Source organism: Falco punctatus (assembly GCF_963210335.1).
Source record: "Falco punctatus genome assembly, chromosome: 14".
Lineage (NCBI taxonomy): Eukaryota > Metazoa > Chordata > Aves > Falconiformes > Falconidae > Falco > Falco punctatus.
This window is the reverse complement of record NC_137594.1, coordinates 6,041,658-6,055,006: the sequence shown is the minus strand read 5'-3', so window position 1 is coordinate 6,055,006 and position 13,349 is coordinate 6,041,658. Positions and strand designations below refer to the sequence as shown.

Here is a 13,349-nt window from a genome sequence, read left to right as displayed (position 1 = left end):
TGTGGCTACCTTCAGTAACCTACTTTAAAACATGCGGCCTTTGACAGCTGTAAAAGAGAGCTGGTCTGATAGCAGTAGAGATTGAGACCCTGTCGCTGAACATTACAGTCCACCAGGCATCCTCCCTTCCTGGCTCTTGTGCCCACCTCTCCGCCTCTTGTTGCTGACAGCATGCCCTTCAGATCTCTCTGCCTGCCAGTAGCTTTAGCAGGAATTAAAGTTGTTGTGGTTTTATTTGGAGCCACGGTGAGATTGCTGAATGGGTTTAACTTTCAGCGGAAAAAGAAAAAGCAGATGTGGCTTGAAATTCTCTTCTGGACATGCATTTTAAAAATTTATTTATTGCAGCAAAATTCATTTTAAGTTCCAAGGTTAGATGAGCAATTTCATGGTTACTTTGGACGCAAAACTCTGCTTATACACCTTCTGTCAAATACCTTTCCAGCCCTGTGTTAATTCATAAATGTGTAGTAGTTGCATCAGTTTCTTGTAATTTTTACACTGACATTAATACTCCATTTTTCAGCCACTGGGAATGAGTGTAATGAATGCGGACATGTCATGAAGCAAATGAGTGATAGTAGCTATAACTTCTAAATTAATTCTTGCAGATCAGGCTAAATGAAGAAACTATCCAAGATGTGGTACAGGCAGCTGATCTCCTGCTGCTTACAGACTTAAAAACTCTCTGCTGTGAGTTTTTAGAAGGTTGCATAGCTGCTGAGAACTGTATTGGTATTCGGGACTTTGCACTGCACTATTGTTTGCATCATGTTCACTACCTTGCCTCAGAGTATCTGGAAACTCACTTTCGAGATGTCAGCAGCACAGAGGAATTCTTGGAACTGACTCCTCAAAAACTGAAAGAAGTGCTGTCGATGGAAAAGCTCAATGTTGGAAACGAAAGATATGTCTTTGAAGCGGTGATTAGATGGATTTCTCATGATTCAGACTCGAGAAAGGTCAGGACATCTAAATGTTTGTATTTTGAACGTGGCCCAAATCAGTATTTGTTCTAATTGGTGGGAAGTAGATAACGTTTCTTTCAGGGCTAATCTTGCACTTACAGAGTTAGTTGAATTTTAGCTGAAGTGCAGCCAGTGGGATTGCAGTGAAAGGGTGACAGCTGTGTTGATGATGTATCATCTTCTGCCTTTATTATTTAATAAGCATTAAGAAAATACTTTTTTGGCATTTGATGATATAATCTTGTTGTTTTGGAGAGAAAGCAAGTATCATGTTTGTAGTGAAACTTTGAAGACTTGATGCATTTTCTTAATAACACTGTGTGGTAGATTTTGGTATTACTTCTGAGTATCAAAAACTCTTTAAAGTTATTGGTAATGATAGACGCATCTGTATGTAACAAGTGGCTTAGCACTGTTCTGTAAAGTTTGGGGGATTTTCTACAATTTATCTCTTTCTGTAGGTTCACATGAAGGATGTCATGTCAGCAGTGTGGGTTTCCGGCTTAGATGCGGCGTATTTACGTGAGCAGATGATGAGCGAACCACTGGTACGGGAGATCGTCAAAGAATGCAACAATATTCCCCTCACGGCGCCCCAGCAGGGAGAGGCGATGCTGGCCTCCTTCAAGCCCCGGGGCTACTCAGAGTGTATAGTGACTGTTGGTGGAGAAGAACGAGTGTGAGTATGAAGTGGCATTGCAGGTTGTCACAGCTGGTAAAAATACAAGTGGCTGGCATTCACGGCACGTCTGCAAAACACAGCGCGGGGAGAGTATGTGTGCCTAATGGGCTTATTACTCTATCATTTGAGTTTGTTTTTAAGTTGTTCAGGCAACTAAAATAACTTTGTGAATGATTCAGCAATAGTTATTTTTGTGGTGAGTTTCTGACATTCAACGTCTACTAGACTCGGAGTAGGACATGTTTCTTCATTGTGTTGACTGTCTTATAGACGTCACTCAAAATAAGCCCAGAATGTTGGAGAAACACTTTTCTAATGCTCTGAAAAGCATCTCTATTAAGTGTTAAAAATAACAAACATCTGCTTTAACTGTTTTGTTTTTAATAGCTGTGGTTCCAAAAAAAATTTCATTACTGATGCATCTGAGATGCCAGGTGAAAATTCTTGTTCCACACAATTCTCCCTTTCTGTCTTGAGTACACCTTGGGCTAGAGGGTTTTTTCCTGTTCAAATAAAATTAGCACTTAGATATTTGCTCTTTATAGAAGAGTAATAAAATACTCAAATAACATTTTGCACATCAGTGTTTGAATCGCTTTACTTGAACGTTACTGTCTATCAGTTCTTTTTAGTTTGTTCAAAGTTCCTTCATAAAAAAAAAACGTTGTAGGCAGATCCAGCACGAATGAAGCGCATCTGCTTTTTATGTCTCCAGTCTGTACAAAACTCAGTTTACACACGTTTGGTTTGGGGGTCTTCACCTTACCAGGGAAGTGCCACGCATTATGAATAGATGTTAAAACATGAACAAGCAAGCTTCGGACACAAGTTGTTTACAGTGAACTTGTAAAACTCTGTCTTGTCTTTCTGTTTTTGTTTGTTCCCTTCCCACCCTGCGTTCAGATCACGGAAACCAACCTCAGTGATGCGGTGTATGTGTCCTCTTTATGATCCCAATAGACAGCTCTGGATTGAACTTGCTCCTATGAGTATTCCAAGGATCAATCATGGAGTATTGTCAGCAGGTAAAGGGGAACTTTGTATTTGTAAATTCAATATTACGAAAACTTACCAGTGCCTCGAAATCTGAGATACAGCTAAGATTGACTGCACTGGGGTTATTTCATGCTTCCCCTTTGTCTGCCCAAAACTTTACTTGATTCTGTGAAAATCCCTGTCATCTGAGTGTCTTAAATCACTATTCCCGCAATATCTTGTGGGAATCTGCTACGTCTGTCTCTCCAGGAGTATTTCATGTTTTAAGTAAACTCTAGTTGCTGCATCACTGAATATGTTGAAGAGTATCTGCAGGGGTAGACTTGAGTCCAGATTTATGTATGGGCTTTACCTTCTCCAGTCCAGAGTTTGACCTGTGACTGGTCTGAATCTCTTAGCAAATTCCAGGATACAGCTCATCAGTCACGTTATCTTACACAGTGTACAGGTGTGAGTCCTGTTTTTAAGATCATGTTACAATTTGTTTTACAGAAGGATTTTTATTTGTGCTTGGTGGTCAGGATGAAAACAAGGGAACGCTAAGCTCTGGAGAGAAATATGATCCAGATACCAATTCATGGAGTTCCTTACCACCAATGAATGAGGCAAGATCTCTATCTAACTGTTGGGATTTAAGTTTTTACTTTGGCAAAATGTTCCTTTTCTTCTGCAAAATTTTATTCTGAATCTCCAATCACTTGCACCTTGCATATTCAGAATCATGCTACAGACTGACTGCTGTTTATATCCCATTGTTACACTTCTGGTTCGATACTTTCCGCCAGATCTGGAAAAACTAAACAGTTAGTGAAGAGTTAGCTGTAAAGATGAACAGCAAAATTTCAGGAATTTCATAATGCATCAGTCATATAGTATGCTTAATGTTCTGCATGTACTGGCCTTCTAAAACAAGAGAGTCCTTAAGTGGACAAAGGGATCAGAATGTACAGAACAGACAGACAGAGGACTGGCTAACATACAGAACTTGGCTTGCACAGACATATTTAGGTTTGATTTGAGTTAATGCTTCCTTCATATTTGCATTCCATCAAAAACTAACAGTCTATTATTTGTAAACATTTATCCTTAATACACCTGGGTTTTTATCTTCTTAAATCAGCATAGGGTGTTTATTAAGAAATTGTTGCTTTGCCACAGGATTTTCCTCATTACCGTCTCTGGCTGGCAAAGGCCTGTAGTTTTGGCCACGTTTGTAGTTATGATGCATTTGAGTTTTCTGCTTACTGTGAATAAGACTTGACGATACATGATGTTTCCTGTTTGCTGTGAGATTGAGGGTAGCTGTGCTTCTACACACAAAATAGAAGAGCTGCCTTTTCGCAGGTGATGGGTTCGAGTTTTGCTTCTGAAAGCAACAGCTTCGTCGTGGAGACCACTACTACGCAAACTGAAATATGGCCAAGCTGTTCTTATGTTTCTGTGCAGTCTCTTTGGCTTTTGCTGCTCTATCTTTTTTGAATATTCCTCCTTTTATTTAGTTGAATGAATTAATAATCTTACTCTGGAGTTTAGGACTTCATCATTTAAAAAAAACCACAAACAAAACCCAGGCATAATACCAGTATCGCTTTCCAGACAGGTGTGCTGAAAAAAAAGGTTGTATAGATTTATTCACAATGGCAGTTATGTTTTACAACGTTGACTGTATTGATGTTCCTTAGGCACGGCATAATTTTGGTGTGGTAGAGATTGATGGAATTCTGTATATTCTGGGAGGCGAGGATGGTGACAGGGAGCTAATCTCTATGGAGAGCTACGACATTTATAGCCGGACCTGGACTAAGCAGCCAGACTTGACCATGGTTAGAAAGGTAAGAACTACATCGGATGTTATCACGTTACTTATTGTTAAATAGTTAATGCCTATATATATACTATTTTTTTCCCAACCTTTTTCTTCAAGTAGAAGCTGTAGCAAATAGTCTTGAAATGAGAGAAAGCAGCTCCTTCAGTTACGTACCAAAACAAAACTGTGGCTGAGAAGTTTCATGCATGGCATTGTTTGACGTATGCTGTACAGGCAACCCGAGTACATACGCGTGTGTATGTGTGTATATCGTTAGTTTTGAGCTCTCAACACTGTGCCTAATTTTAGCTGTACTATTTCTTTTTCCACAAGATTGGCTGCTATGCAGCTATGAAGAAGAAAATCTATGCAATGGGTGGAGGCTCCTATGGAAAGCTCTTTGAATCTGTTGAGTGTTACGACCCTAGGACTCAGCAATGGACAGCAATCTGCCCTCTGAAAGAGAGAAGGTGAGTGAAAATGGAAGGGGAGGAACTAGGTTGTTGCCTACGACATTTTTTAACACACTGATGAGAGTAAGTTTTCCTTTTTCTGGTGAATCCCTGAAGATGGCCTAAGAATTTCACCGTGTCTTTCTGAATTGTGGTGGCCTGGAGTTAACGTGTGGCTGAATAAAGATAAGCATCCCAGCAATAAACATGAATTTTGTAGAAATACACTCCTGGTGTTAAAAGCAATACTTCCCTGATTCAAATTGAAAACTAGAAAGTGTAGTTCAATTGGAACTTTGGAATTTTTTTCCAGAGATAAATACTTTGCTGTTTTCTTCTTTTACATGGTCTGAATTAGCTGCTTACGATTCATATTCACTACTCATCTCATCTCATTGAACATGTAAGGGGGTGTGCTTGTGTGTGTATAAATAACAAAAATGTAAAAAATTGAGAAAGTTCAGGAGGATATGTGAAATGGTTTTGATAAATTGCATTTACCTTTTTTTTTTCCTCGTTTGGATTCCCAGGTTTGGGGCAGTGGCCTGTGGAGTTGCCTCTGAGCTTTATGTATTTGGCGGGGTCAGGAGTCGCGATGACAGTCAGGCCAGTGAGATGGTGACGTGCAAATCTGAATTTTATCATGACGAGTTTAAAAGGTAACTAGCTGCAGTTATAAACATAAAAATACATGCCTTACACACTTACCTGGCTGTTCCCCCACCTTGCTCCAGCACTTCAGAGCCTATTAGATCTGTGCCACACATCTCTTGCTCGTTTTACCTTTTATGATCCAGCATAGCTGTTGCCCAAGGTCCATCTGCTTCAGTGGTTTGTCCCTCTCGGACACCAGACCTAAAGCCCGGGACTGCCCCGTCAGTCTCGGGTGGCCCTGAGCCGGAGGGACACCTTGGCCGTACAGGTGGTTTGCCTGGTTCTTCCCCTGCACCCTGCAGTTCCCTCAGGTGCAGGGCGCAGCTGCCCCCGACGTGTGCTCATGCCCTTGCGAGTGCTCCTGGAGGGGTGTGTGTACATACAGGGATACTTCTCCGTGGTCTAGTCCTGTCTCCAGGGATTTGCAGTTTAGGGAATTCCTAAACTAGAAATAAGATTCATGCATTTTTTTTCCATGCATTTATAGCTGGTTGCTTTTTGAACCCACGTAGGCTTTTGCCATAGGAAAGACGCTACAGATGCTATACATTCCACTGCCACCTTGACACTGTGCATGGCTAATCTCCTTTTGTTTGTTTTGTATCTGCTTCTGGTGACTTCATTTGTTACCTCTGGCCTCTGGTATTGGAATCCACCTTACTACGTGTGGTAACTAGTCAAATGTTAGGTTATACAGAATTTTGTGTGTAGTCACCTTATTCTCCAGTCATAGCTGACAACCTTTGGTTCCTCCAGTGCCTTTTTTCTTGTGTATAACCGTAAATTGCATGATTCTCTTTTTTTATAAACTAAATTGAAAAAAGACTTTGTGGTCAGATGTTTCAAGGCTTGTTGATAGTGGAGGAGATAAGCATGTCTGTATTACAAGATCAAGACTGATTTATGACTGTGATCTATATAAAAGCACACAAAAATAGAATAGTAGATGTAAGTTCTTTATATAATTTTCTTGCAAGATGTGGATGTAAAGACACTTTAATTTCTGTATGAAGAGGTCTTCTGTGTTGTTCAAAGTGATGTCTAAACTAGCTATAATCAAATGAAGCTGGAGAAAAAACATTCTTTAAAGTGGTTATAGGAAGTAGGTGGATAAGTAAAGTTACTGCTACTGCTGCTCTCTAGTGTTTTCTAGCCCTATGGGAATGGGTGTAGGGAAATGCGAAAAGCTGGTAAACTTTTTGGCAAGAGGCCCTTGAAAGGGAAAGAATTCGGGAAAGAGATGCTCCCTTGTCTCCTACTTGCTAATTTTAGTTGGTTTGCCTGAAATATTTCCAGGCTGATTCTGTTCTTCAAAGGGTGGTATGTAATGGCTCAGGATTCCTCACCTGCAACTGTAAACCTGTTGCAGTGGTTGATACAGACGGAGCTTTCCTGAAGTGGAGTTTGGAAAAGCTCGGTGGTGCCAGCCGGGGTGCTGCAGGGCAGCCCTGGGTGCCACCTGCTGACTGCGGCACAGGCGCCTGCCCGGCAGTATTTCCAGTGTGTGTATTTGTGTCTCTGCTTGGTGCCATCCCAGACGTGTTACAGGATTCTAGGAAACTTATAATAAAAATGCGGTCGCTCCAAGTCGTCTTCGAGCACCGCACGTTTGTGTGTGTGGCTCGAGGGCTGCGCTGGCTCCGAGGAAGGTGAGGCAGGAGCAAGTAACCAGAGTCTCGAGGAGGCGTGCGTTGAGGGCTGCTCAGATATTCAGGCTTTGCCTTTCTGCTCTTGCCAGTGCACAGGGTTTGAGCTTGGAAATTAACTTGGCATAAACTTGTGCTTGCACTGCAGGTGGCTCACAGGTTCCATGTTTTCCTTGGGAAATGGAGGGCCAGCGAAGAGCAGGATGACGGCCACTGCTGCTTCTGCAGCTGGTGCTGGCTGGGGTTTGGGCTCCGGCGCTGTGGAAGGTCCCCAGTTCCAGCCTGGGAGGCAGAAGGGGTGTTACTGGCCAGAAGAGGGTGCAGTGTTACTGTGCTATGTTCTAGCGCTCCAGCTCCTGGGGTCTGACGGCTGCCCCCGAGCGCTGTGCGGGATGGGTGCCTTTCAGGGTGGCTCTGGCGGTGACTGTGAGACCTGAGCAGTTGTCCCTGTGTGGAAAAGGGAGTAAATCACCACAAAGGGACTTGCCTTCGAAATGCAGTTAGCAAACATTTCCGCCTGCCAGATACTGAGACAAAACACTTTTGTTGTCTGGTACTCTTCGTTGAATCTGGAATATTCTCATAATTTCATTATAATAGTGTTTCACAAATATCAAATGAATACCAGATGAAGGCAAGTTACCTTCATATTTTCCAAAGAGTCGTTGTTTTCTGGGCTGATTCAGAAATAGCAGAAACCAAACCTGAATCGCTTTATTTGGAGCAAAGGTTGAAAGCTTAAATAATATGCTTCTCTTAAGTCTGTGAAAACCTTGTGCTAAATACCTATGTGTATGTTTGATTAGCTAAGGACTTCCACTTGCACTGGGTGTCATACGCTCTGCACTGTTGCTCAAGAGTAAAGCGTAAGTAATGCTGTAGATTTTTACCACAGGCTGACAGTGTTTCTCTCAGAGTTCTTTAGTGCATCATTAATATGACATATGCAGAGACTGATTCTTCATCTTAAACGTTGTGCAGTTGCTGCAAGGAGGTTAATTTATAATTGAAAAGTGCATTTATTTCCTCAGCAATGGTTTCTGAAACAAATAAAGGTGATTAGTCCCCTTCAAACCAGCAGCTTCAAAAAGGCTTTGGGAGGGATGTAAGTACCTTGAGACTCCACAGCGCATATTCTTTTGTATTTACAGTGAAGGGATAATACTGGATATGTCAAAAGCTGAAATATCACGTTGACAGTGTATGTGTCTATTATTGACAGAACTCTAAAAGGGTTGGGTTGAAAGAGTCGTGGAAATGAGGAATATGTTTGCAAGATCGCTTAGCAGCAGTGGTTCAAAAGCACAGCATATAAATTCTAGCAGCCTCAAACAAAAACTCAGTGTGTTTTTTTTTTTTAAGTTACATATCAATATCGCATACTTCATAATGAGCTGCAGACTTTTCCAGCTGTTTTAAGTAAGTGCACAACTCCATCATGATCACTTTCTTTCTGAATTGAAAGAATTTTACGTACTGTGAGTTCAGCTGTTGCATGTTATTGGTCTACAGGTATGTGGCAGCAGTGCACACGTGTGTGATCTGCATAATTTTTCGTATGTGCCTCAGCTCTTATTACCTGAGAATACAGTATTGGGTCTAGCGTCATCCTGGGCACCCAGAGTCCATGAGGATCTGAATTACGGGTTTTGCTTAGTGTGTATGTCTAACTATGTACTTACATTGGTATATAAATAATATATTAATTCATATAAACCCCCATAATTCTGGCTTGAATTGAATTAAAAGACAGAACTTGTTTAATATTGCTTACTTTGACAGTAACTTCATAATAACTCACAGTGCGCACAGTCTTTCAAATTGTTATTCTTAATGATGACACAGACTTTTCTAAAGACTAAGGATGTGCTGAGATCTTCACACTAGCAAAAAAATAAACATTGAGGCTCCTGTTCAGCTATACTGTATAAACAAGTAATAAAACAAATGAAGTGAGACAGAATAGTAGCATACACATGCAATGTGGTCAGGTTAACGTAGAAAACAATTCTCATGTTTGAAGTACTTCTGTAACTGAGAATTTTTTTTAATTTATAAATGTTTTGTCAGCCTGACTTTAGAGTCATGTGCATGAGTGGATTTAAGTGAACTGAGGATAGAAAGTGTCATACGTCAGCCTGCAGGTTTTTTCAGGATGTAGATTTTTTAGACTGTAGATTAAGCTTTGTGTACATTGTATCCTGGTTTTTTTTTTAAAGTATCGATCAAGCTAAAAATAGATTGAAAAAAGTGTGAAAGTGGGAGATGTAAGGGTATCTTTCACTCAATGATCCAGTGTTGGTCCACTCCATAAAAAGCAGGAAATCTTAACTACACATTAGAGACCCTGATGGGTCAGTCTTTCCTTCTACCAGAGTTCATAATTTATGACACGCCTTTTTGCATCACACACAGGTGCATGGAGAATTGGGTGATGTCCGTACACACTGGTTTGGTTTTTTTCTTTTCACTGTGGATATATGGAAATACTTAATAGAGCACACATTGATTTTAGGATTCTTTGCGAGAACTGCTGGTGGAGCCCTGTCCTTGAGTACAGCCACTGCTGCCTTTCACTGGTGGTCTGCAAGTGGCGGAGGCTTTGTTCCTTCTCTTCATGAGCCCCTGGTTCAAAATTACAAAAATTTGCAGGTATTGAGAGGGATAAATGTGAGAGATACTTGTTTAGAAGCAGTACTTGGTAAAAACTCCTTAAAAATATTTTTTGCTACTGGAACATCGTAAAAATAAGGAAGTGCTTTCAGCAGTAAGTAGTAAACTAAATAATCTTGTAATATAGTATGTGTAATTAGGAAGATTCTCCCATTCAGTGTACAGGAATTCTATTAAAAGAAAATGCTTATGCAAATGTAATGAGAAAGCTAACTGGCTGACTGAGAGCCCTGTCAGATGAGGGGAACACAGAAAATTTCCTTTCACAGCTGGTGTGAGCTTGAGGTGATGTGTCTGAAATATGTTTGGTTCTGTATCACTTACTTATTTCCCACTTGGAAATAAAACAGTTACCATCCTGCTGGTTAATTACAGCCGTGTGGATGGATTATTTTGTTTGTATCACTTTAAGACCGAAAAAGAATCGGGATTCCTTCCCCTTTTGTTGAGTGGAAGCATATTTCAGTTTCAGAGCAATCATTTCTGTCCGTGGTTACAGAGGTGCATGCCTTCCCCCCTGCTACTCTCAGATTTGGTTTGAGTAGAGCCATCCCAGGGAAGTACGCAAGAGTAATGTTCTAAGGAGTGTTTTCAAATTCCTGAAGACTGAATTTTTTGCCATGGTGTTTTTTCCATACAGCTCAAGCAGCAGGCACAGCCCGCATTAAGCTGGAACTTGGTCAAATTCTGATGAAACGTGACCCCTTGCCCTTCCTGTCTTTGTTCCTTCCTAGTTTTAACTGCTAAAGCTGCTGTAAGCGTTCCTGAAAAGTTGTGCCTGATTTTTAAAGTGTAACTGTTGAGAAAGATTGAGAATGAATTTTCACAAAGTACAGTACAGATACTTTAATATTAGCCTTCTGTGATGTGGAGTAGGAGAATGCTTGTGCCTCACGCCGTTGTTGGGTGTTATTTAAACTCCAAAACCCTGAGTATCGAGCGGAGATAAACCCCTGAAGTTCCTGTATTTTCCAGGCTTGAACTTGATCAGTAGCTAGGCTAAACCCATCTAACTTCTTTGGTTTTCTTCTCCCTTAACATGGGCCTGTATTTACTACTAAAGAAAAAGAAAAAAAAAATGCAGTCTTCCCACATTTCTCTGCCATGCAGTCAGTTTTCATAATTGTAGGTAACTTGGTGCTAAAAAGCGATGAAAATACTGACTGTCCCCCTTGCCACAGTAAGGAGAGGAAGCTAATGAAATATAGTGCAAGGTGGTTTGCTCTGTAACAGTTTCTGGATCAGTATACTCGAGGACTTCTCTGGTCTTAGTTCATCTGTCATCGTCTGTGACAGCTACAAACCGTTCCTTTGCTTTCTGCTGAACCTTAATCCTTCAAGGTATAGCACAGACAAAATAATGGACAGCTGATGCGTTCATTTGGCCTGTAAAAATTGATCTCTTTCTCCAAGATAATTGATATGTAGCAGCATCTCCTTCAGTGCCAGGAGAGAGGCTTACTTCTGAATCATGAGTTAAGATGATGCAGAATTTTCAAAGGTCGGCGGTGTCCATGAGGATATTTCTTAACGTTTACACCCAAGTGAAACAGGTATGGCCATGAAAACATATGGGGTGCTTTTCAAAGGTTTTTCAGACTTTCCTGTTCTCTGTAAATCATTTAATATTAAATTATTTAATAAAAGATCTAAAATAGCATTGGTTTGTATGTCTTCAGGGTCTATAAATAGTAACTGTGACAGCATCTGCAAAAGTGCAGCAGTATTTTGTGGCAATTTGTTTCAGAACCGGCGAGGACGCTGACAGCTTTAGATATATGGGACACCTTGATTTGCCAGTGTCCCGTGTGGGTGATGAGTAGATAATTATCTGGTTTCCAAAGGCTTCAACATGGAAAACTGCTTTTCACTTGGTAGAAAGATCAGGCTGATGTAGTGTTGAAATGAGAGTGTGTTTGATCTGAACACAGGAGCTTTGTAAGTTTATAGAAGGAGCTAGAAATTGATTGAGGAGAGCCCAGTATGTGATCAGGCAGGTCTGTTTCAGTTCCAGGTAGCGGACATTTCTTGCCCAAAATCCCTTACCAATTTGATTTCCAGTCTTCTATCCCTTGTTTAAAGTTAAGCATTGTGGAGTGCTGCATTCTTCTTACTGGGCAGGGGATCTCTTTTCACTGATCAAGTACAGTTAAAGTCGTTAAGGAATTATATGGGGGAAGGCACTCTGTAATAACAAGGCCCTGCTTTAGCAATTTGTTATTTCCCCTAGTATGGACTATTAAGACTTATATTTATGACTCTACTAATTTTAAGACAAAGCTGCCTAAAATTTTCTCTGTAGGGAAAATTGACGGGCATAACTGTTGTAAAAAAGGCACTGTCATATACCTGCTGTCTTCCAGAATGTCACGCTGGGTGGCTACGAGAATGTGTTACAGGTAGACAAGTGGAGCAATTCTGAAGTAAAGCAACTTCAGGATAAAGTATTCCAAACTTTCCAAACAGTGGTTCCAACTGCTTTTCCTGGCTAGGAAAAGCCAGGGACTGTCCCAAACTGGACAATGTTCTCAACAGTTATTACATAGCAAATCAACTTGTATACTTTGTTCTGAGTCAAAGATGATGTTTGCAAAACAAATCTGTATTTTTTTTTTTCTGTCAAATAGTAATCACATACCATTCTTTAAATTCTTATTTTTACAGGTGGATTTATCTAAATGACCAGAACCTGTGTATCCCAACTAGTTCTTCTTTCGTGTATGGAGCTGTGCCCATTGGAGCCAGCATATATGTGATTGGAGATCTCGATACAGGTCAGAATTAGAACTAATAATCTCCTGTTGCTTGTCTTCTTCCAGTCTTCTAAATACTTGGCACTAATGAGACTGAATTTTTTTTAAAATGAATTCTGGGCCTATTATTGTATTAAGTTACTGTGATCTTCAGAGGATTTATGTTGGACATACAAAACCAACCTGTACATTTCTGTACATTGGAGCTCAATCAGAAACAAATTCAGCCCTAGGAGCATTTGGTTGATGAGCAGTTTGAAGATCAGAAGAGGTCAAGGCTTAAGAGTATGTCACTGTATTTGTCTAAATACAAGAAAAAATGTTGGCGGCTGAGGTTGTTTCTCCCACCTTTGCAGCGGTGAGCAGGTGGTTCTGCATTCTGGGGACATCACCCAGTGGTTCATATGGATGCGATAAGGAGTCCTGGTTCTAAATCCAAACCGAATAAATGTGTACCAACACACACATTCAGTCCTCAGCTTTCAGCATCTGGCCACATACTCTAAGAGACATTTGGAAGACTACATGCTTCCATGGCCATCTGTATGTGTCTGTGTGTAACGGGGCTCTCTGCAAAATGGAAAAGAGCAAAACTCTTAGTGTGGTGGGTTTAAGTAGATAAGAGATGTCATAGTAGTTTTCCTTTTAACAATAATTTCAACCATACATCCAGGAACTGATTCTGTGTGTGTTCCTGTCCACGTATTTTTGTTTTAGG

General features: G+C 40.6%; 1 protein-coding gene across 2 annotated transcripts in view; it reads left to right on the top strand.

Annotated features, from left to right (window-relative positions):
- The window catches only part of GAN (gigaxonin), a 44,263-nt gene that overhangs the window by 16,671 nt on the left and 14,243 nt on the right, over positions 1 to 13,349 (top strand). Inside the window, exons 3-10 of one of the 2 annotated variants that reach the window (XM_080410725.1) lie at positions 612 to 962; positions 1,430 to 1,647; positions 2,554 to 2,675; positions 3,139 to 3,251; positions 4,329 to 4,478; positions 4,787 to 4,923; positions 5,436 to 5,564; positions 12,543 to 12,652. In XM_080410725.1, the coding sequence (XP_080266851.1) occupies positions 612 to 962; positions 1,430 to 1,647; positions 2,554 to 2,675; positions 3,139 to 3,251; positions 4,329 to 4,478; positions 4,787 to 4,923; positions 5,436 to 5,564; positions 12,543 to 12,652 (1,330 nt within the window). The remainder of the gene's footprint in view (positions 1 to 611; positions 963 to 1,429; positions 1,648 to 2,553; positions 2,676 to 3,138; positions 3,252 to 4,328; positions 4,479 to 4,786; positions 4,924 to 5,435; positions 5,565 to 12,542; positions 12,653 to 13,349) is intronic. The other variant, XM_080410726.1, reaches the window with a different exon arrangement.